Here is a 23,959-nt window from a genome sequence, read left to right on the forward strand (position 1 = left end):
GTATGTGCCGATCCATCTAGTAGCAAAGAGCAAAGTGGTGGATGGACGTTGCGATCACTAGAGCAGGCTTGGAGGTAAAAATATCCAGTATTTCGATTAAGATTTTTTTTCTTCATTTTCAACCCTTTATTCATCTGGTGACAATTAAGATTTATTTTAAAACCCAGAGGCCCTGACCCCCAGGTCAAGAACCACTTATCATATATTCAGTAACTTCCCAGTTTTCATAGACAAGAACAAGATGAACGTTGCTTATGTCTGAAACTTATCTTACTAACGTGCTCCTTACTTTTCTCTCTCAACATCAGTGCAACCAGAGATGAGAATCACAACAATAAAGGTAATTAATTATTTTATATTGAGCCTCTAAATTTAAAGATAAAACCCCTTTTCCTGATTACCTTCTGACATATTTTCTTTTAGCAAGAGCCGTATGCAATGTCCAAAGGCTCACAACTGGAAGGCTTTTGCATGGACCTGCTGTCTGAAGTAGCAAAGAAACTGGGCTTCAAGTACAAAGTGCAGCTGGTGAAAGATTCTTCGTACGGCAGACAGGATGAGAACGGGAACTGGAATGGGATGGTTGGAGAGGTGGTAAGAGGGGTGAGTACATGAAAACTGACATTTGGAGGGGTCAAAGGGCAGCCAACCACTCTGCAGGAGCTTGAATTATTCAGCTGGCATCTGTAACTCACAACGGATATATTCAAAATCAATGAATGTGTGGTGTGAACAATATCAGCTGGATTGTTGGTGCAATTAAAATCTTCATATTCCTTTAGGAGTTTCTATAATTGTACAGTAAGTATATATGCGTTCCTACAGGAAGCCGACCTTGCGATCGCTCCACTGACTCTCACTGCAGCTCGGGAGAAAGCGGTCGGGATGACCAAACCTTTCATGCAGACAGGAATCAGCATCCTGCTGAGGAAGGACATCTCAGAGGGAACAGGCTTATTTGACTTCCTGTCCCCCTTTGCAGCCGAGACCTGGGTCGGCATACTCATTGCCTACCTGGGGACCGCTGTTTGCATCTTTATAGTTACCAGGTTGGTGATGGAGGTAGTTTAGAGTCCTGGGAAAAGTGATAATACTGATTTATCTGTTTATTGTGCTGTGGATTTGAATATTAATTTATATAATTATTGTCTGTTGATATTTTTCACATCTCTGCTGGCAGTGGAATCCCTTGGAGTGCGGTCACATTAATAAGTAAAATGTTTATGTAAATGCAGACTCAGCCCATGTGAGTGGAGTCAGCCTCAGACTGAGCAGAACAGATTCAGCCTCCTCCACAGTCTGTGGTACACAGCTGGAGCTCTGACGCTCCAAGGTAAACTGCAAAACAAGACACTTTGTATGCCACCAAATGGAGACTGGGGATAATGGTTGTATTGATTTGTCTATTTTCTGGAAGTTTTCTTCCTCTTTGCAGAATAAATCTTTTTATTGTACTCTTTTTGTGTTGTCAGGTGCTGGCCCTCACCCCAAAGCTCTTTCAGGACGTATCATCAGCTGCAGCTGGTGGTTATTTACCATCGTCCTCTTGGCTTGTTATTTCTCCAACCTCAGCTCCTCTAAGACCTCTGAGTCCACTCACCTGACAGTGAAAGGGTTTGAGGACTTGGCTAATCAGGATACAATTGAATACGGCTGTTTGGCTGGCTCTTCCACCCTTGCCTTCTTTAAGGTACAGACATCGGATCACTTATGGATCCCCCCGTGTCACTGCTTATTCTCTAATACTGTTTATCCCTCATGCAGAATTCAAACAATCCAGTGTACCGCAGAATCTATGAACACATGGAGAGAACCAAGAGTTTTGTGTCATCTATGGATGAAGGGGTCCGGCGTGCAAAAGAGGGAGACTATGCCTTCATTGGAGAGTCTGTTTCTTTGGACTTGGCAGTAGCTCGCCACTGTGAGCTGGTCAGAGCACATGAAGTCGTTGGAATGAGGGGATACAGCATTGCTGCCAGCCTTGGTGAGCTTACTCTTTTTGAAAACTCGTAAAAAATTAATAGTTAGAATTGTATAATTTACAATAAGCCTCAATTTTACCATCTTCTTCCTCAAGGCTCACCCATCATAAAGAACCTCAGCGTGGCAATCCTACAGCTGAGCGAGGCAGGAGAGCTGGCTTACCTGCGAAGCAAGTGGTGGGCCAGCAGCTGCATAGCAGACAAGGCCAAGTCTTCAGCTGTGCAGCCACACAGCCTCAAGGGGATGTTTCTGGTTCTGTCCCTAGGCCTGGGGTTAGGAGCACTGCTGGCTGTTCTGGAGCTCACCTCCAAGAGCCGCAGAAGTGCAGCTGAGCAGAGGGTGCGTGCGAGTCAGGCGAGAAAGACCACAACCAGCTATCTCTAAAGCCTTGTTGTGTGCTCCACAGTGTGCATATGTGTTCATTCAATCAGGTTTTAAACTGTTTTATAAGCCTAAAGTGCTGCAACGTTTGCTCAATAATTTCATGGCAACACAGTCATGTTACTGTTAAAAGCCAATAGTTACAGTTTACCAATTGGTTTTTTTCACATCAACTGAAGAACGAAATGCAGAGGACACAAGCAGACTTAGTCAGTCATGCTCTCTCATCGACACAACATTGTTTACATTAAATGCATCAACATATTAATGGATTTATTTGTTTCACTACTGTTTACATTTATTTTTCCTTCCCACAGAAATCCTGCTGCACTGTGCTGACTGAAGAACTGAGTCTGCGCTTGAGGAACAGCAATGCAAACAAACCCGAAGAAAATGTAGACAAAGATAAAGAAAAAGCATGAACACCCTAGGAAACATGTAGTTTTAACAAGTCTGAACATTTTAACTTAGATTTTTTTGACATAGACTTGCAGAGATACATCAGATAGAAAAGAAAAAATACTGCATTTAAAAATAAAAAAACTCACATTTTATTAAAATAATACATTTATTGATTTTTAAGTAAGAACGCTACAATTTAAATGAAAAAGCAAACATTATAGTTTGAATATTATAAAAACAATAATTAAAATGATCCAACTAACAAATAATGCTCATGTACTTAGTTTTTCGAGTTAACTGTTTTATGACTTTGCATCATGCTGTTTTGTACAGTTGGCAATGGCATTACATGATATCAACAATTTCTTTTAAAAAAATGATTTCATGCATAAAAGCTGTGTTGATTGTAAACACTACAGCATTTCTAAAACAATAAAAAAAATGGTCTAATTGTGTAATTCTGCGTGGTGTCTTTCTACTGATCTAGTCAGAAAATCTGATCCTCCCACAGGAGGAAAGAGTTGTCACTCTTTTTCTTTGTCTTCTGAAGGACCTTGTTGTTCAAATCTAAACTGGTCTAATCTAAAAGAAAAAAACAAACAGTAAAATCACCATGATTTTAAACACATGCTAACTTTAGTTTGCAATTATTTTTATTTAATCTTTGCACATACATGAATCAAACATCACCAATGACCCACCATTTAGAAAAAAATTGGTGATTTACAGTTGATCTCTCTCATCCTCTGGTCAAAGAGGGCCTTCATCTCCCTCTGCAGGGTGCCTTCACGCTGCTCTGCCCCAGCTGGCACACAGGAGGGCACAAACTCCAGGCTGTCGGTGCTGCCTCCACTGCTGCTGGATGTGTTGTCGGACAGAAAGAGGCCGTTGGGGATGGGCCTCACATGGCTGCAGGAGCTGTCGTAGTTTTGTGCTCGCTGTGTCTGCCAGTGGATAGCAGGCTGGCGGTTCACCATCGGTGTCTGAGGGCAGGTGGTTGGTTTCCGAGGGCAACTGCGTGAGCGTGCCTTTGTTCGTATTGGGGTGGACAGTGGGAGTCTAGCCGGAGCCTCTAAGGTCCGTCTCACCCTGGCAGGGGACGGTGGAGGGATTAGTGGAGAAAATGTGGCCTCAGGCGGGAGCATATGCAGGGGCATGAGTCGAGGTCGAGGGAGTGAATCAGTCTGACTTTGAGTTTCTGTTGGTTGTTCAGGTTCAATGGCACTGCCCCTGTCTCGCTCTGGTGATTCCTCCGATTGTTCAGGCTGCTCTGGATCAAACATCTGAACTGTCTCCTGCTCAGGACAGTTTGATTCATCAGGTTCATTCTCTAACTCCTCTTGAATTAGATTCTGGCTATCAGAACAAGAAGCCTGCGGTGAGATCTCAAGGTCAAAGCTGTCCGCCTTCGCACAGGGAGCAGCCCCGATGTGGTGGGAGTCAGTGGAGGACATCGGGCTGAATATCCCTCTCCTTGTCTCCGGTGGTTCATGAATTTTAACTCTGTGAGCTCGCCTCACTGGCTCACTCATGGCCCCTTTGTGGATGGCAGCCTTGGCTGCTGGCCCTTGTACCAGAGGAAATATTTCCACATTCCTGCTGTCCTGAGAAATGGTATCCATATCCTTGCGTAGGAAGAGAGTGCGTCCGTCTTCTGAGGACTGGACAGAGAAGTCCAGAGAAGGCTGCTTTTGAGGACCCTTCATATGCTTCTGGGCTGCTTTTTGGATGTGTTTTTTGGCTGCTTGCACCGCATTAGTGGGTTTGATCTGTTTCACAAAGGACACCAAAGGTTTTAGGATAGAGTCCTCGGGGGAAGATGAAAATAGTTTTGTGAGTTTTTTAGAGAAACATACCTTTCCTGTTATATCATTGATAGCGACATGAACAAAAATGGATGACTCCGCCATCCCTTCCAGGTACACGTGCCGATAACCTACAAATATTGCATTCAAAACATCATTAATATTAAAGAAATAGTTTGACATTTTGGAAAATATGTCTATTCACCTTCTTGTCGGTAGTTTGCTAATCAACAATTTATGTCCCATTTGTTGAAACTTTACAAAAAAGAAAATGTAGAAACAACACGTTGGGGTTTAACAAGTTATGTTTTGGACTTTTTCTTTACTCTGCAGAAACTTCCTGGAGTGTTACGCCAAGATTAACTTCTCAGGAAGTTACTACAAGATGTTAATGGTTAGTAGTGAGTTTAAGAGGTGATGGTAGGCAGATTTAGTCACTTTTAGGAAGATCCAGGATAGTATGCTAAGCTAATTGCAAATTTCCCCGCTGCGGGACTAATAAAGGATTATCTTATCTTATCTTATCTTAATCTAACTGGTTGTTGCCTTATTGATCTGATACACATAACGGTGGTATCAATCTTCTCATTTTACCATGTGCAATAAGCGTATTTTCACAAAATGACTAACTCTGTGCAACTCTGAATTGTGGATACAGATATTTCATCATGTAGTCTACCTGGCATTATACTTCTGAAAGCAACAGTCCTCTGTCCAATGAAATCTCGTCCAATAGGATGATGATCCCACACTTGGAAACGAACCAGGGCGATCCGTGGCATTTGAATGTTGAAGACGAAGGTCTCCTCCCACATTGGGTTGAAACCTGAATGACCATTAAAAGGAAGTTACACAAATAGAAAAACTGGAAAATCGACTGTCTGTTGTGAGATCATGAGATGAGAAGTACCATTATCATCCACAACCCTGGTCTGCTGCTTGGAACAATCTACATTTAGGCCGATTATCTCAACCTCAACAAAAGGATCGATAATCTGTAAGTAGAGAAACAGTAGTATTTCAGTGATGAAAACGATTTTTTTGTCAGGTGTCTCAATAGTAGATCATGTCTGCAGCATGCTAACCTCTCCTCTGTCCCCAAACATGGAGTCTTTGGGTTTGGGAAGCTGCTGTCCACTGATGATCTTTAGCACTAGCTGAGTCTTTCTGTGTCCTGGTAGAGGATCCTCCAACATGGGGTTAAAGGCAGCTGAGAAAAAAAAAAAAGTCTAAACATGCACAGAAAAGTGCTATTAACTCTGTACAATCTGGATATGTACATACCTTTACACATGCACTTAGGCCTCAGAATATATCCACAGTTTCCATTGCTCGAGAACTTAGCTTGGTTCAGTTCAAGCATTCGGCCCTCTGTTTGATAATTCATTGCAACTGAAATGAAACATTAATACATAAATCAAATGCTGTCATTGTAATGTTAAAGTGAGCAGTATTGCAGTCTCTGTGACAGTCTTACCCATATGGCATCCTGTGTTCCAGTAAGATTGTGGGTTGAAGTTACTCGAGTCCACTCTGTAGTTGGACGGGTAGACTCTTAGAAGTTGCCGTTGGTTGAAACGGACCAACTCCCCCGGCTTCAGCTGTAAGATCTGGTTCATAACAGTCTCGTTGAGGGATGATACCTGCCAACTGTTCATCAATGCTACCAGACAGAAGAAAAAAACCCCACATCATTACACATCTATTCCTAAAATATGTGATGAACTTTGAGATTGTGTGTGTGATAAAAAGAAGTTCTGGTTTGATATTAACTTTGAAGACCCTTTACCTTGTGTTTCTATGTCATGCACACGGACAGATTTTGTGTACTTGACCAGGTCAGACAGAGCTCGGGACAACCTCATTGTTTTCCTCTTCCTGAAGGGAGAGTTAACAGACAATGTTTCAAGTCTAACCGCTGGAACTAAGAGTATTACATGGCTTAAACAACTTAATTCAATGAGTAGTCCTACTTGGGATGGTAAACAATCTGTGTCCTCTCTCTGTCCATGCTTTGGTCTGCCTCGCCATCAGACATCGTCTTACTTCTCACTTTGATTCTCTTTTTCCTCTGAAAACAGAAGCATTATTTGCAATTTTTCTGTAACCATATACAAAATAAGTTGAGAAAATAAGCAAAAGAGCTGACCTTTCGTTTGAAGCTCCTCATGATTGATCTGCAAAATCGCCTCTTCTTTTTGGTCTGATTGGTAGAGGTAATGATACCCCCCTCCTAAAAGCAGTAAAACATAAAGTATAATTATCTATCTATCTATCTATCTATCTATCTATCTATCTATCTATCTATCTATCTATCTATCTATCTATCTATCTATCTATCTATCTATCTATCTATCTATCTATCTATCTATCTATCTATCTATCTATCTATCTATCTATCTATCAGGTATTCATTTGCCTGTGAGTTAACATTATCATCATCATCATCATCGTCTTCTTCCTCCTCCTCATCACCAGTGTCTTCATCAGACACATCACCCTCCTCTGCATCAGGATCAAGGTTTGCTGGCAGCTTTTTCCCCTTGAAAACAAGAATTAATGGCATAACAAGTCCATGTGTTATTGTGTGTGTTTTTGTGCTTTGTTCGTGTATCCTTGAGCAGCATATGGTGGCGCATGTTGCTTAAAACAACTTTACCTTGACTAAGACTTTCCCTTTCAGGATCTCAGGGGAAGGCAGCTTCTTGCATTCATGCACATTGATGCTGGAAAGATCCAGTTTGTCCTGCAGCACCTCTCTCAGATACTCAGCCATCTTCTTCTGCTGAGGCACAGTGCAGTGGTTCTCTATGGACAAGATCACTGGGTACCTGGGGAGGTTGAAGTGATGGCACCTGAGCTACAGGTATGATGCTTTTTTTCTATTGTGAAGGCTTGACGAAACACATTATTATCAGAAACTCAGAAGTACTTACGGTGATTTTGTGAAGGCATATTTGTTAATTGTTTCAATGACATCTTTGAAGAGAATTTTGGATGTCAAGGTGTAGCCATGATGAATGATAGGCTCCCCGTCAGGACCGTCCCAGCAGTCCACTAAGAGAGGACGAAGAAAGAACAAAAGAGTGTCTTTTATCTCATAAAATCACAATGAAGAGAGATGAAATGCTGTTTTTTGGGGGGCTCTTACCCTCAACACAGCGGCAGCCTGCCTGGAGAACATAGGCGTACATTTCCACTCGAGACTGAGAGAGCAGCTGGTCTCCTGTCAGATAGGTGTTGTGTGAGGTGGCAATGAAGTAGTTACTTAGAGGCTGGGTCATGTCCTGGTTCACCTGATTGTGGTCGGGGTTGAAGATATCACCTGCAGGACTCCTCATGTAGTTGGTAAAACCTGAAGGAAGAAGGTTTCAGAGCAGGTGTGTTTTTGCATGTTATATGTTGTATGTCTGGTCCAAGTGATGTATGAGATGTTATTGATGCATTGTTAAATAGTTTGTAATTAGCAAGTTCCCCATACCATCAATACCGAGTACCGTACGCTGCAGGTTCTCAGGACATGGCTCAAACTTGGCCACTATATCGACTAAATACTCTTTGACCAATCCTCGCATCTGCAAATAAAACAATATCATGAATGTCATTTTTGGTTTCACTGATTTGACATTTTACACATTTGCACAGCTGTTGAATGCTTTTATTTTGAAGTAGGGAATGTTTGTTCTTTTAAGCTCTTTTATATCAAGGTTTAAATAGGATAAATTCAAAACTCAGAGTCTTATTAGATCAGTTAATAACTATTTGCTATGTAAAGGTGGAGTAACCTAATGTACCTGAGCAGAGAATAAAGATGCTTTCCCTTTATGTGTGTTGTTATCCAAGTTTTTCTGTGTTTTGTTTTCTTAGCGTGTTTTCCATAGCGTGTGCAATTATGTTGCATGTTAGTGCATGTGAGTGTGCCCCACTGGCTAGTGCTCAGATGGTTCTTTTCACTGCTCTCGTGCAGGCGGTTACAGCTGAAAACTCCATCCAGACACAGAAACGTAGCAACCAGACTCTGGTTCCCTATCAGGTAAACACTATTGCGGTTGTTTACACTTTTTGCACTGTTTTATGGGAGCCGCCACCTTTGCCGTCGCCATGTTGAGAGCCGCATCGAGGCAATATGCTCTGAATTTCTAATTTAGCACCTTTAAACCTGTCTGTTTGTCATGTATGCCTTTTATTAAATTACATTTGGGACTATAATTTGTTTCTCGCACTGCGCTGTAGCTGTGCTGTAACTGATATTCCACTGTTTTATCAGTTTTATTCAAACTTTGTTAACTTTTTTATTTTCTCTTTAAAATTTCTAGTAAACAGTGAAAGTAGATGAAAGTACAAACAGTAACACAGCATTACATGCATGCATTGCTTCCTGTGACTCCCCTGTGCGGACTGTGCCTCCAACAACAGGGAGGTAAAAAAATCCCTGTTCTCAATATTGTAAAATAAGGGAATTTGTTTAATGAAAATCACATGTATGATACTCTAAAACAAATACACACAGACACAAAAAAGTGGCATGGACCTTTTTACATGTAAAATGTACCTTCTGTTCGTTTTCCAGAAAGCGTGTGAGGTCGTGAAAATCCAATACTTCTTTCTGATTGCTGTAGGAGATCATTATCAGGTAGAGGTCTCTGCGTGTGGAAATCATCTTGTAGAACGAACAGAATTCTTCAAAGGCCAGAGAGCCCTGGTTCTCGTCTGTGTCTGCTTCCTACAGATAACGACAAAAAGTATTTTATGAGCAAGAAATAACTCTCTCAATGTGTGATTTGAGATAACCATCCTGCCAAAGAAAATATGTACCACCATAGACCTATCTGAAGGATATATCTCTATCACCATCAAACGTGATGCAGCGCGTTCACAGAGACTATCACCATCAGGAGGGAGGACAGTGAGCTACTGAACTAAAGCAATACTGCAGTACAACTAAAAGCCATCTGTTCAGCTGTGGCCATATGGCCTTCCTGTGGTACTCTCCTGCACTGTCCTGCCAAAATACTGTAAACACATATTTGTCTGCTGGCTCCATCTCCGTCCTTTATCTTCCTGCGTCTCTGACTGAAAAGATGTGAGTACCACATTAAAGAATAGGCCTCTCAGGTAAACATCCAGAATCTGGCATCTTGAACCGTTCTTTTTTTTGTTTTTTTACTTTTTCCAGCCTGTTTTCTTTCCGTTCTGTTTCCCGCTGAGAAACATCAGTGCATTACAGTAAGAAAAAATGTAATTATAGCCCTGTCAGGTTGATGCTCTCTCTTTTGTTACCCATTTGTTTAAAAGTATTTTGCGCTGGATTACGTTTTTAACAATTCCTTAACAAGTATTTGATGGATTGCCATGATATTCTGTAGATACATTCATGGTGCCCAGAAGATGAATCCTACTGACTTTAATGAGCCTCTGATGTGTGTGTGATGTGTTGCCATGACATTTGGTATGTACATTTATGTTCCCCCTGAGGATGTATTGTAACTTTAGTGATATCTGACTTTTTCCACTAGCGCCACCATCAGGTCAACAAAAGTATTCTTGCTTGAACAAGAACCTGCAAAACTAATGACATTGCCTTAGCTGTATTTTGAGTTTTTTTGCTATTTAAATGTGGGCATGCTAAGATGCTAAACAAAGATGGATGCCATGAGATACATAAAACCTGTAGCAATGTCATTGTCAGTATGATAGCATTTAGCACATAGCGCTGTTGTTGCTAAGTTCAGTTTCACAGATTGTGTATTCTGTTTTGTAGCCATGAAGCCACAATTGAACGAAGGAACATCTCCAGCTAAGAGATATAAGTGACATTAGATTACTGAATATACAAAGGCACAGAGGCAGTTTTGATGGTGGGCCATTGTCAACCATTTTGGTTAAAATTCTTACTTGAAACATCTGCCTGACTTTCTGCTTGGGTAAATTCACATTGAGTTTGTGGAGCAGCTGGTGAACCTCTCCAATGCTCAAGGTGCCATCTCCGTTTTTGTCGGCCTCTGAGAAAGTCTGCTGTAACCACGTGAGGCTGCAGTTAAGGAGGAAACTACAAGCATCAAAAACAGGTCAGTTCATGTGTGTTGTTGTGTTTTTTCTACAAGTGGATGTGTTGTTAAATCGTTTTTATAAGGGTTAGGGTTAGGGTTAGAGAGATTTAACATGTTGAGACGCTGGATAAAGGATATTGATCACGGGTGCGCTGCCTCCGGGCCAAACAGTCCTCATCACTGATGCCAGCCATGAGGTATTTCAGACCAGTGATCCAGGTGCGGACCTCCTCTGCGTTGGTGGAGACCAGGTCCAGGGACTTCACTCGCTCCCCGTAGTAAATACTGAAGCAGTAGTTTGGGTCAAAGCGGTTGTCTGCGTACCGCCTGAAGATCTCTGACTTTTTCCCCTCGCAAACTTCATGGATGGAATCAATAGTTACTGAAACAGAGGATGAAGAAATGTGAGCTTCATCTAATCGATGACTTTATTAAGCTTCTTGATGAAAATGAAAGACATTTGGGGTTCAGAACTTCATAATAACCAATAAAAAACATTGTAACAACAAACATTTACTCAGAGTAACTTTTGTTTATCTTTTTTTTTGAACTCCTATATTGTGTCTAGTTTATAAAAACATCATAACTTGAGATAACACAGGCAGCTATTTATTGAAGTCTTTATAGCCCCAATTAAGCACAGTCGACTGCTGCAGGGATGACATATTTTTGTAGGCAAAACCCAGAAGTTAGCATGCCACTGGTCCCCTCACATTTTTCCATTGGATTTTGGATCATTGCAGAAAAGAGGCTCTGTTGCAAACACAAGTTGATGATACTCACTAGTTTTGTTTCTCAATATAAACCTCGCAAATTATCAACACTTTTTAGATTTTTGAAACATGAATGCAATCGGCAGAGGTTCAAAGCTAACTGTATCCTATAAACAAACTACGCTACGGTCGCATGAGTGTGAGTATGAAGAAGAATAGGAAGTTCAATTTATGTATTATTATCAATGCTGTTGGTATTAAGCGCTGCAAAAATCAATATGTGGTGCTGGACATGGTTTGGTGATGGCTCACTTTTGGCCTTGTCATGTTTCCTGGAGGGCCGCCACCGGATGCAGGACTTGTGCTCGTCCAGGTAAAAGAATCGAACCAGTCCCTTCTTCTTCCCCTTCATTTTGGTCATCTGAGTGCCGGTCTGCATGGTGCACATACACCTCTCCACTATAGGGGAGCAAAAGGAGTCAAGCTTGTCAGAAAATCCACAGAGGTCATCATATTGTCAGTTATTTACTGCAAACATCAGAGGCAAATAAAATAATTTAGTGTACTGAATATTTAATCATCTATAATACTATAATGAAATTGAAATGAAGAATACTGGTGCTGGAGATTGTCCACTCTGCAGTTGATTTGTCAAAAGTGCCTTATAATAGTTATTCAAAAAATGTTCTGAGACAATTCGTAATATATGAAATAATGCAGTAGATGTGTTGTGATTTGAAGGAAGACTCAAGCAGTCGAGACAAGAAGAGGTTCACCAATAAGCACTTGTTTATGAGATTATAAGCTGCGTCACAGAGGGATTTAAGTAGCTCTATTTGTGTTAATGACGATAGGAAACGAAGGAAAAGATACAAAAACCCTGAAATGATCTTTGCCTAAAAGCAAATCCATCAATAATCAGTTGCCTCAATTATTTCTCTAGAGTTTGCTCTCCTTATATTTCGTACAACTTTTGAATGCAGTCTGTTCACAGTGCTTGTAATGAAATAGCATGCCAGATCCAACAATTACTTTGTAACATTTAGGTCACATTGGCGAGGTGTGTTTGTTTTGTGCGCATAGAGCAGGTAACCTTTGTTTGTAATCTAAAGCTCAGATGCATGTGACGCATTCTGGCCCATTATTCAGGCTAATCCTAAAGGATTGTCGACTGTCCATATGCCCAGTATCTACTCACAGGCTTCCCCGCAACTCTACTCTGTTATGTTGGAACATTTACACATTTTACAGGCCTGTTGCATGAAGTTGTCATGGTTACAGTTTCAAATTCACATATTGTGGTATAAATACCATATTAATGTAATTTGTTTGGAAAATATATATTTATAAAGCTCCCCTCTTTTAGTTTGCTGCAGCTTGTAGACTCTTCTGCTTAACAACCTGTTGACATTCTGCAGTAATTGGAGTGTTGGAAGACGACATTATTTAATATGTCATTAAGGAATCTTACCTATCTGACCCAGTCTCCATTTTGGCTGTGCCACCACACTACCACCAATCCAGAAAAACTCCTCAGCGAGTCTGGAGATGGATGCTTTCGACCAGAGCTTTGGAGAGCTCATGATGGACGGGTTGGATGAATTTAATGGACTTGAGGCCTGTTTTTCCTGATGAGTGGAGCCCCTAGCAAGCAAGGGGGAGAACATTCCTGATGACAGAGATCCTAAAGACTGAAAGGTGGCCTTCTTGGGTGAAAGAGAGGATCCTGGTGGGGTGCAACTCAGCCCTGGAGACAGAGGTGCCATCGCTGGGGTGCTGTTCATCCCTGAGCTGTTCATTTGAGTCCAACCCTCCTGTCCCATTCACACCACATTAACCCACCTTCCCCTCATACTGCTGGGCTCCTGAGCAGTGTGTTAATAGCACAGCCTCTCTCATGCAGCATATCCTCTTATTCCACTTAAAGTCTTCCCACGTTGGATTCGGAAACAATATTCCCATCATTGAAGTTCATTCCTCGTCATCCTGTGTCCAGTGATCCAGTGAAGCAGCCATAGGTTCTTCTGTATTATATTTTTTGCCGTCAGAGAAGGCTCGCAGAGAAAGAGTGTGCAACAAGTGTCAGTCACTAAATCTTCCTCAAGCTGTAATCCAGCCTTGCTTTAATGGAGGGATTTTCACACAACCGGTAAGCCTCTGAAGAAAGACTGTGGGACAGGAAGGGGACTAATATTCATTTAACTACACTCATTGCAGTCCGAATCATTAAAGAATATAGAAGTTGCAGAAGATTTAATAGACCTCTTTTAGGGATAATCGTGATTTAACGTTATCACACTGGTGCATTTGTCTTAACAAGCCTGAAGTAACCACTCTTTAATTTTGTGCAATGATTTCCCCCTGGAGGCAACTGTGTGACATACATGTATTTTATGTATGTATGTCATATAATGTATAACGGGATACACTAATAATAAGATGTAGAGTTACTTATTTGTGATTTCAAGCTGATTTTACTATTAAGGCCCTGCATGCTCATGATAACCCATGCGGGGATTTCATGAATTTGCCTGCACAAAGAAGATTTTCTTACTCTTGTGTAAGCTTTGCTGCACTTATTAAATTGGGACAATGTACACCTCTGTCAACATGATGATGTCACAGGCCTTACTTGTTTGTAAGATAGGTATTTTTTAGCATGCTACCATTCTAACATTTGCTAATAAGCCCTAAACACAAAGTAGATCTGAAGATGAAAAGGTGACTAGTTTTGCAGGTATTTGGTCATAAACCAATATTGGACTAATTTAAAAAATGTTATCTGATGGTGACGCTATATGAAAAAACGAGACTTCATACAGAGAAGAAATCAACAATCTTGCAGGGCGGACTCAGAGAACATCCTACTTCTCAACGTCACTTAAATCAAGGATGTGATTGTTGATTTCACGGAAAAGGAGGCAAAGTCATGTCCAACCCCTGTCTACATCAATAGTGCTGAGGTGGAGCAAGTGAACCGATTTTAAGTTCCTGGGAATAAGGATAACAAACAACCTGACATGGTCAACAGTGATCTCCATCCTGTTGAAGAGAGATCTTAATTTGTATTTCTAAGGAAACTTGTTCTGGAAAAAGTTATTTTTAACTTTTATAGAGGAGCAATAGAAAGGATCTGTTACTGGAAACATGACAAACTGGCATGTCATGTGCATGGCGCAGGAGAGGAGGGCTCCACAGCGGGGGATTAAAACCACCAAGAACAGTGATATTGGTGAGAAGAGGTGCCTGCGAAGAGCCCAAAGGATGTTAAAAGACAAAACCCACCCAGCATCAGCCTGTTCACACTGCTGGCGTCTGGCATGAGATACAGAAGTATCAGCTGATGTACCACCAGACATCGGAGCAGCTTCTTTCCTCAGGCTGTGAAACTCCGTAATTCATCCTCCACCCTTCACCATGTAATATATATATGCTTTTTAGTTTTTTTTCTAATATAGCAAAATGTGACTACAAACTGCATTTTGTTGCAAACCTTGTGTTTGAAAATGATAATAAATGAAACCTTGGACCTTGAAAAAATCAGGGGATCACCAAAGTTACTAGGATACATCGTCTGAAAACCATGAGTGTCTGTAACCAATTTCATGGCAGTCCATCTTGTATTTGAGATATTTTTCGTCTACACAAAAGTGGTAGACCCAGTGGCAGACATCACCCTTTCTAGAAATACAAACAAAAGATTAATCCACACACACAATCATGTACAAACACTGTTTCCATTGTGGTCGAAATAAAAAAATAAACACGACATAGGATTGATTTAGATTTTAATGGGTATTATACAAGTTTTCCGAAGGAAAAGAAAACATTTAAACAAGAGGCAAGTGAAAGCCCACTTCCAAACCAAAACTACAACAGCATCAGCTAACAAAATGGATATTGTTATTACACTGTACCCAACAAATACTGAGCGAGGGTATCATAATTAATGATAAGACATAAAAGTGTTTCTTGTCTAAAATATACGATAGCACCTAAGGATGAAACCAATAGAAGGTGTTGCTTCTACTCTATCTGACGAGGGAGCTGGAGGTGCAGCGATTTCAAATCCATTTTTCAGTTTTTGGTCTGCGGTGTAATATATACTCTATAGTTCATCAAATGTTAAAGATCTTCTCAAATAACAAAATCAAGGGACAAATTATAATATTCTGTTGGTGTGAAACCTTGAAAATCTACTGACAGGTTCACAACCTTTGTTGGTTTCATTCTCTTTGTTTAAACCAACAGGTCCATCCATTCTGCTAAATGCCCTGTGATTGCAATGATACTCAGGGATACAACAACAAAACTGCTGTTTTTCAAATCCAAATATAGTCTCTTTTTGGTTTCAAGTAAGAGCAAAAAATAATATTCATAATCAATTTAAGTCTTGAGCAAGCAAACATACCGACAAATATCTTATTTACAATATCATTGTATTTACATCAGAGGATACTGAGGGAAAGTGTGTTTAAAGTCAAAGTTCATGTTAACTTGAGTTTGGAAAAATGTAACAGGGAGTACGATGCACAATGCAAGGTTCTTTTCTTTAAAAAGTGCAATTCCTTTTTCTTAAAGTAAAAAAATATATATCCATATTTTGTATATATGTAGAAATGTTGTTCATATAAACAGCATTTGTTGATTTAAGAGCCCTAAAACCAGTGACTAAAAATGTATGCTCTCTGTTGATAGGCAGCAAATTATTATAGAATATAAATTATTTTACAATACTCAATAGAAAATCAGAAGTACCGCATTCAACAAAAACAGACATCTATTGATTTTTTTCTTTTAGGAGGGCATTTGTAGACTTATCTGCGCTAATGTGGGCAAGAATTTTTGCTATTCATCATTTGGCTTGGTTGCAAAAAACATTACTGGAAAACAATGTTCAAACAACAAATAAAGTTGCAATATAATATTAAAAGGTAACACTTCCATAAAATGTCTAAGCATAAAACAGTGGTGGACCTGAAGGAAGCCCACCTAACCTCCAATACTTCAGGTTTATAAAATACAAAAGGTAGACAAGCTGGTATACATGCGTACATGTTTGTATATGGATGGTTTTTTTTTCTTGCCTGTGGAATAACAGTGCTGCGCAAGCAATAGTTCTTAAAAAGTACATCCTCTACACAGTTATAAAAAGCAAGCCGATATTAAAAGTTAATAGTGGTAAACTGGTGTCTCTTGTTTCCAGTGGTCTGCAATGACACCTTTGAGTGTACCAATATTTTGTGGCACCAAGAGTTTCATTGACCACTCAACATTTTTCTTCCCTTCATATTCAAGTAGTGTTATGTGGCTATATTTGCACATCTTAGAATAGCTTATACCAAAATAAAATCCTTGGACAGCGTCAGATGTCTCTGACGTCACTGGAGAGATGTGGTCATCACTGAAGAAGTCTTTCTTAATTTCACGCTCTACAACATGCTCAGACATCATGCTACTTTCCAGTTCAGTTCATAAAATTAATATATTGTCATAATGATATTGATTTATATCACATCATATTATATATGACAGATTTTTCCTCTACAAAACAGACTTTGCATTTTGCTGAGTTTTCTTTTCCCTAACAGGAGGTGCAACAAAGTCCTTAACCATGCTCCTTTTCATTGAGTCTCTTTCTCCAGTTCTGAATGTGCAAATTTAGGAACCGTTGGTGTGTTGTGTGGTCTGTCTGTGTGCATCTGTGTTTGCGTCCTTGGGGTCTCCAGGAGGGCTTCTGTCGGCCTGCAGGGCCAGCTGGCTTTGCAGGTCTTTAACAACACTCTCCAGGTTCTGCCGAGCTTCTCTCTCCTGCTGAAGCTCCTGTCTCAGCTGCTCACGATCAGCTTCGGCCTGCTGCAGCTGCACATGCAGCTCCTCGATCTGCACAACACAAGCCGAAACAGAATGCAGTATAAATTAAACTCAAATGAGGGACAGGATGAAGAAAATCACAAATAAACAAAGTATATACTGGCGGTTTTGGTGAACAATTGGCTTACCTGAGTGGAGTACTTGACCCGGAGACGTTCAGCCTCACAGCCTTTGTCACACACTCGCAGCTGTCTCTCTCTCTCCAACTCTCTCTTCAGCCGCCCACATGACTCCTCCGCGTCCCTCATCTTCCTCTCCCAGTCGACGCGAAGGCGTTCTATCTCCTTTCGCAGGTTGCGCTTGGCTTCGATGGCCTCACGAAGACGGCCTTTCTTTGCCACCCTCACAAACTCCAATTCCTGTAAAAAACAACAACATGAAGAATAATATCATGTTTAAAACACTCATATTCAGAACTCACTGTCATTCCTTTCAAGTAGAATTTCACAGGAACAGGATGTAATACCTGCTGAAGGCTGCGTTTAGCTTGCATAGCGGCTGCAAGCTTATCCTCCTGCTTCACTCTCATTTTGACAATCTCCTGCAGGAGTTTTTCCCGGGCCTCTTTGGTGTCTGCACCGCCGTACAGCATCTGTCTCAGGCCGTCCATCTCTGGGCAAACGGTCCCCTCCTGAGGTCGAGCAACACTCTTAGGGGTCAGAGTCTGAGAAGCGTTGGTGCAGGCTGAAGGAGGAGAAGCGAGGGAGGAAGCTGGCACTGGACCTGAAGAAGAGAGAGTTTTAACTTTAATAAAACAGCAATTGCAAGAATACTGTTGTGTTCCTTCTCATAATAGAACTAAGCTAAATGATTATGTTCCATAACTTTTAGCTATTTTTACAATTTATCCTTTTAGCTAACCATTTCAGACTCTGCTTACATGCTAGCTAGTTTTCACTCTTTCTTAAATGTGACATGTAGGGTTTTCAGATTGGTTAAGCTGCTCTAAAATCATTCCACGTACACTTTGGCAACTGTGGAAGTACCGCCTGCGGTAGAAATTGGGAATCACTATGATAAAGAAACATACATCATTGTTTTTCACAGCTGCATGTATCAGCATCATAAAAAAAAAAAAAGAAAACCAAAACGGAAACATCTGCTCTACAAAAGAAATAATTCATGCTACACTTAAATAGAATGGTATGTTTAAACAGCAAAATCTGTAACTTTTCTTCTTTTTCTTTTTTCTTTTTATATATTTCTTCAAATAAACACCAGGTGGCGCAGTTGTACAGGAATCACCCTGACCCAGCTCTGCTTTAGCTCATGTCTGGTGGGGCTTACTGTGTAATTCAAGTTTTAACTGTAAAATCTGTGTCTTATATCAACGGACTCTCGTAGTGTTTCAAGTTTTCTGTTTCTCTGGATTATTACAAACACTCTTGGATCGGTCGTACTCACCGTCGTCACAGTCGTCCACATCAATCTCTCCATCTGTGTCCATGTCCTCAGGTTGGTCGGCGGTACTGGAGGGGGGCGGTTTTGCGTCAGGTTGTGTGTCTCCATTAGGGAGCTCCTGTGGCGGCCTGGAAATGGCTGCAGGCCCCCTGCCGGGTGCGTGGCTGTCCCTGGGATGGACCGGAGGGGCCAGGGGAGCTGGTGTCAGATTGGTAGCCGCCAAAGTCTCGTGGCTCTTTGAATAGTTCCTGTGGAAGAAATACAGGCATATTTAAATAATTTCATTGGTTACAAGCTTGATTTAACTAATATTGTCTCTTTAAAACTGAAACTATCACAGCTCTCATGAGATGACTCACCTCTCCACCTCAATCTTAGTGGCTGGTTTCTCTTTTTCTGCTGCTTTAGGAGACCACGGGCGGAAAGCAGAGGGCCTCTGTTTCAGCTGGACTTGTTTCAGATCCTGGATCAACAAACAAAACAATAAACTTACAATAAACTCACAGTAAAATGCCATTAGAACATTAAATCAGCCGTGACGAGCACACTCAAGGGCCCCTCGTCATTCAACAAGGCTGAATGACTAGAGGTCATACGTAGGTGATAATGTGATGATTCAAAAGGACAACGGCTTTTGCATCACCCTTTTGACCTTTGAGCTTAACCTAATCCTGTCTCACACCAGCACCATGCGCACACAACAAACCTTGTGTGCAGACTTTGACAGCGATTGTAGCCAGTCGGGTTTCCTGTCTTTGTCAGCTGATGGAGATTGTAGTTTGTCGAATTTTGACCTCTTGGCTGGGACGGGGCTGGGAGCCTGAGGAGAGGAGAGAGAATAGACGGTTAATCATTGCGATCTGTACAGAGATAAAGTGCGGATATTACATCATGGAGTACAGTGGATATTTCAGGAGCCCACAACTTCTAAAAATGCTACTCTATGACTGTAAAGTGTATCATTTTTAGCAACACACAGACGGGACTTTTTAAAGCCTTACAGTAAAAGAGCAGAGAGTCATAGAAAGGAAATCACAGAGAGACAAGGGGGATAGAAGATGTGTCTGTGTAAGCGTTCAGGCTCTGAGCTTGGCTTGTCTGCATGTTTGTGTGTGTTTGTGTGTGTGTGTGTTTATGTGTGTGTGTCTTAGAGCAGTGCTTTGAGCTGAGCAGACACTCAAGCTGGTCTGGCTGGCAGCCAGCAGGGCTACATTGCTCCCTGCCAGGCAGAAGCGGCGCCATCAGGTGGAGCGGATCGACTGCTCGCACCACAGAAATATTGCAATATAGAAACAGAGGGAGACAGAGAGGGCGATGTATTAAAGTAATTGCACTCAGATCTGACAGACGATTGAGTTGAAGTGTTCAGAGAGAGTTCATGGAGGGCTTTGGAGGCATGAAATGTTTGAGGGATTTGCAACAACCAGAGGAGGGAAGCATCTGCCTTGTTAAGTGCCACAAAGTACAGAATCTCCAGAGACCCCTCTTGTATATATTTTGTATCTATGTATGTGTGTGTGTGGCAAGCTGCAGGACCATGTGTTGAGATAGCTAACCTCCTCAGCCCTCAGGTCTGCACTTGTCAGACAGAGGATATGTTTACCTAGGCAGGCGCAGAGGCCAGCACAGACCTGCCTGCTACTCTCTTACTCACTACTATGACATTCTGCCTCCAGGAACGGCAAACACTCCCTACTCCTCGTCTGCGTGTGCGATTCAAGACAAATGATTACTCTGTCTACATTCAAAAATCCTCAATGGAAAACACTCCTGCCTGGGTTGAGCGTAGTTGTGAAACCTTAATCACTGCTCCGCTGTAATCACCTCGAGATGCAAATGAATGACAAACCTCATTTAGCATTAAGCGAGAAATAACGGCTGGTAATGAATCACGTCTCACAGCTTTTCTACATGAAGCGTGAGTGTGTGTGTTTATGTGTGTGTGTGTGCAAACGCAGCTATGAGTGGGTGTCGGGAAACGTGGGGGAGATGGGCGGGTGCGGGTGTGGACTTGCATATGTGTGTGTGTGGGAGTGTGTGTGCCTGGTACAGTGTGCTCAATGGTGGAGCTACCTGAACTACAGATACTAAAGTCGGTGGTAGCATTGCACAAAATACGTTGACAGAAATGGATACAAAACTATACGAGTTTTATAACATTTTTGGTAATTTATCAAAAAAAAAACAACTCTAGTTCAGGCTTTGATAATGTGAGGATTTGTTGTTTTTCTATGATTTATGTCACTGGAAATTGAATATCTTTAGGCGATAAGACATCGCCATTCATGATCAGCATCTTTCACTATTTTCGGGTATTTCATAGAGTAAATTATAAACTATAAAATGGCAAACTTCAGACTCTTCAGATCTGCTGATATTGATTTCATATTCCCGTATAGAAATCCCTTTCCCCCTCATTATCATTATCGTTTGCCTTTATTGATATTTTGATAACCTTTCTGAATTCCTCTCTTTTGATTAGATTTTTTGATAGCCATTATGATGTATAATCTGTTGTTATTATTCATTAGTACTCTTTGAAATATGCCTGGAGTTTATTCAAACTTTTATGTATTTTGATGGTTATTTACATGTATTTATTTGATTATTAAAAACATTGTACAGATTTATTGGTGTGTAATGTACTTTAACTCCCCTGCTATATATTATTTATAGTTACTACATTTTCAATTTAAAAAATGGTTTAAAACACACTATAAAGTAGTTATAAGCAGATATAAGTGTTAATTAATGTATATGTCAAAACTGGTTATTGAATAACATCTACACTTGTTTATATAATTTTTTTCCAATATATTAATAATATAATAATTTTGTAACATTTTATTGGTTATTCTTGTTATGTTTTGCTATAACTTGTTTAATATTTAAAAAAAGATATACTTGATCTAATACATGACAATATATTTAAACACAGTTGTTATATAAATATATATATATATATATATATATATATATATATATATATATATTATTTATTTATGAGAAATCTGCTTACAATTACAGCAAAGTGTGTTCTAAACAATTTCTTAATTTTTAATATACTGCTTATTAATGCATTGAGTTAAAGTTTTAGTGTTACCGATTAATCCATAACTGTTCTCACGTCTATTCCGACTCTTCAAACTATTACTTCACCCTGGTTTTTGCTTCATGAGATGAATGACATATTTGTCTGGACACTCCCCTCCCTCCTCCCTGACTCACAAATGTCTCTACCTGTCTAACCAGTAACCACATTACACACACACAGACACACACAATTACCAAGCGTCCTGTTTGGTTTTGCTACTGTAGGTTAATCTGTGTACCCAGACCTCCTGCTGACTGCATCCTGCTCAGCCTAGAGTGACTTGGCCGCTCACCTGCTTGACTCAAGGTTGGTGGTTTTCTAAGAACTGCTGCCCTGGTGTAATCAGACTCTGTAATTACTGGCATGACTATTGTTTTCCCGACAAAAGGATGTCTGCCTGTCTGGTACTATTTCTACCCTGAGGTTTGCAGCTCCAGGAAGGCTATGAGCGCTAGACATAATAGAGTCAGAAAACAGACACTCCCAGACACCACAAGGGACCTGCTGGCTAAATCTGACACTGACCTCACAGGAGAGCAGCCGCACCGGCTTAACTCACCACCACATCATAGACATAGCACGGCCACGAAGTCATAACACCCTCCTTGCACATCGTACTGCCTTTAGCAGGTCCCACTGAGCCAGATGATAGGACATCCCCCCTCCCCTCTCTCTCTGGTAAGAGAGAGAGACTTCCTCTGAGGAGTTTGCTTTGGCCGAGTCCCCTGTGGGAACTGAGTCTTGAGTGGGAGGGGGGTGGGCCAGGGGAGCGGGACCACAGAGGAAGCACTGAGCTGAAGGAATGTATACTTGAAGGCCAAGTACAGCCTCTCCTTTAAGTCTCCATTCAAGCATTGCCCTTTTCAACTCGCTATTGTATGATATTTCTTTGAGGCGCTGTAATGAGGGAGCGTTTCAAAGCAAACCTGTAGGCTAAACAGGTTCTAATAGCAGCTGGGCAAGAGGAGACATGCTTTATTTTTTAATTAGAGCCACATAATAGTATGGTAATACCGGGATAAGCCCCAGCTATTTTCATGCTGGCCTGGCAGATAATCACTGAGAAACACGTTACACAACACAACACATCGCAAACATATCAATGTCTAGCGTTTGACCTGCTTGAAGAATCATTTGTCAATATTGTGCTAACTGGAGCATGATGGCGATTGAACGGTTATTTCACTTGGAGCTAATCAACAGTATTTGTTTATTGAACCATGATGCAGTAAATCTGGGACTAAACCAGGGTCGGCATTTGTTGGTATGGGGGTTTAATTTAAACACATATATACATGTATATATACATATATTTATTACACACAGAGAAGGCTGATTAAAGGATTTGATCACCCAAATAAAATACAAACGTACTGTATATTCTCACAAACGGTGCAGATAGTGTTGGTTTCAACTAGCATAGGTTTAAAATATGTGTCATTACAATAACAATATACTTGTATTTAGGGTATACACAGCATTAAAAATGACATTTAAAAACCTGGGATCTTCTGACTGCTGTGTTTCTGGCCCTGACAGACTTTTGAATATGAAGCTACAACCTGGAAACTGGAAACAATAGGAAACAGTTGACCTAAACGGGAGCACGTAAACAAACAAGATACAACATGACACTTTGGAGTTGCATGTAGACAGACTTGTTACCACAGAGCCAGGCTAACTGTTTTCCATGGTTTCCAGGCTTTATGCTAAGCTAAGCTAACCTGCTTGAGACATGATAGTGGTATCAATCTCTCATCTAAGTATCACCAAGAAAATAACTTTACATACGTACATGTTGACCATCCTTATAATAGCAGTCTAAATCAAAACTTTGAGCATCTGTTGTGCCACTTAAATAAACTCTAATTAAATTATCAGGAAATAAAACATGGGGCTCTCATCTGGTGGGACAAAAATAGTTTCCCCAGCTGAACTTCCTCGGGCAACAGTCATACAATACCAACGCATGGTGCATGATAGCATGGCATTAAGAAAAGTGCACAGCAACAAGACACAACAGTTTCAGATTACAGCCTCTTTTCCCCTCCTAAACCCCTGAATGTAATCCCCAGATCGACATGTGCTTAGTGGGGCACTGTCTCACTCAAGGGCACACCAACTGGCATGGCTCGCTTGGGTAACAGCCTTAGTTGGAAGTGAGAGAATACTAGTTTTAGTAATCTGATCCCTGTAGTTTGGTGTGGATGTTCCCGGAGATGCCCTGAGCCCTCTATTCAACTCTCGCTGCATAAA

At 40.9% G+C, this 23,959-nt stretch overlaps 3 protein-coding genes across 3 annotated transcripts in view; 1 reads left to right on the forward strand and 2 right to left on the reverse strand.

Moving 5' to 3' along the window:
* The first annotated feature begins 438 nt into the window (after window positions 1-438).
* On the forward strand, window positions 439-2,786 carry si:dkey-183j2.10 (glutamate receptor U1). The gene is made up of 7 exons (XM_054617718.1): window positions 439-594; window positions 826-1,049; window positions 1,236-1,333; window positions 1,473-1,690; window positions 1,765-1,984; window positions 2,078-2,322; window positions 2,682-2,786. The coding sequence occupies exons 1-7, from the start codon at window positions 439-441 to the stop codon at window positions 2,784-2,786; spliced, it is 1,266 nt and encodes a 421-aa protein (XP_054473693.1).
* A 684-nt stretch (window positions 2,787-3,470) lies between these two features.
* On the reverse strand, window positions 3,471-13,118 carry plch2b (phospholipase C, eta 2b). The gene is made up of 19 exons (XM_054617719.1): window positions 13,076-13,118; window positions 12,806-13,003; window positions 11,647-11,793; window positions 10,760-11,003; window positions 10,467-10,596; window positions 9,124-9,294; window positions 8,053-8,146; window positions 7,723-7,926; window positions 7,508-7,628; window positions 7,231-7,402; window positions 7,025-7,113; window positions 6,361-6,449; window positions 6,049-6,234; window positions 5,856-5,963; window positions 5,657-5,781; window positions 5,482-5,566; window positions 5,251-5,397; window positions 4,623-4,702; window positions 3,471-4,535 (listed from the first exon to the last, which is right to left on the reverse strand). The coding sequence occupies exons 1-19, from the start codon at window positions 13,116-13,118 to the stop codon at window positions 3,471-3,473; spliced, it is 3,498 nt and encodes a 1,165-aa protein (XP_054473694.1).
* Window positions 13,119-15,116: 1,998 nt separating this feature from the next.
* Window positions 15,117-23,959, reverse strand: part of skib (v-ski avian sarcoma viral oncogene homolog b) — a 31,576-nt gene continuing 22,733 nt past the window's right edge. Inside the window, exons 2-7 of the mRNA XM_054617133.1 lie at window positions 19,316-19,429; window positions 18,969-19,072; window positions 18,613-18,857; window positions 17,675-17,931; window positions 17,337-17,567; window positions 15,117-17,217 (exon numbers count right to left, since the gene is read on the reverse strand). Of these exons, the coding sequence (XP_054473108.1) occupies window positions 16,996-17,217; window positions 17,337-17,567; window positions 17,675-17,931; window positions 18,613-18,857; window positions 18,969-19,072; window positions 19,316-19,429 (1,173 nt within the window). The 3' untranslated portion in view covers window positions 15,117-16,995. The remainder of the gene's footprint in view (window positions 17,218-17,336; window positions 17,568-17,674; window positions 17,932-18,612; window positions 18,858-18,968; window positions 19,073-19,315; window positions 19,430-23,959) is intronic.

The sequence above is a fragment of the Anoplopoma fimbria genome, chromosome 17, assembly GCF_027596085.1.
Source record: "Anoplopoma fimbria isolate UVic2021 breed Golden Eagle Sablefish chromosome 17, Afim_UVic_2022, whole genome shotgun sequence".
Taxonomy (NCBI): Eukaryota; Metazoa; Chordata; class Actinopteri; order Perciformes; family Anoplopomatidae; genus Anoplopoma; species Anoplopoma fimbria.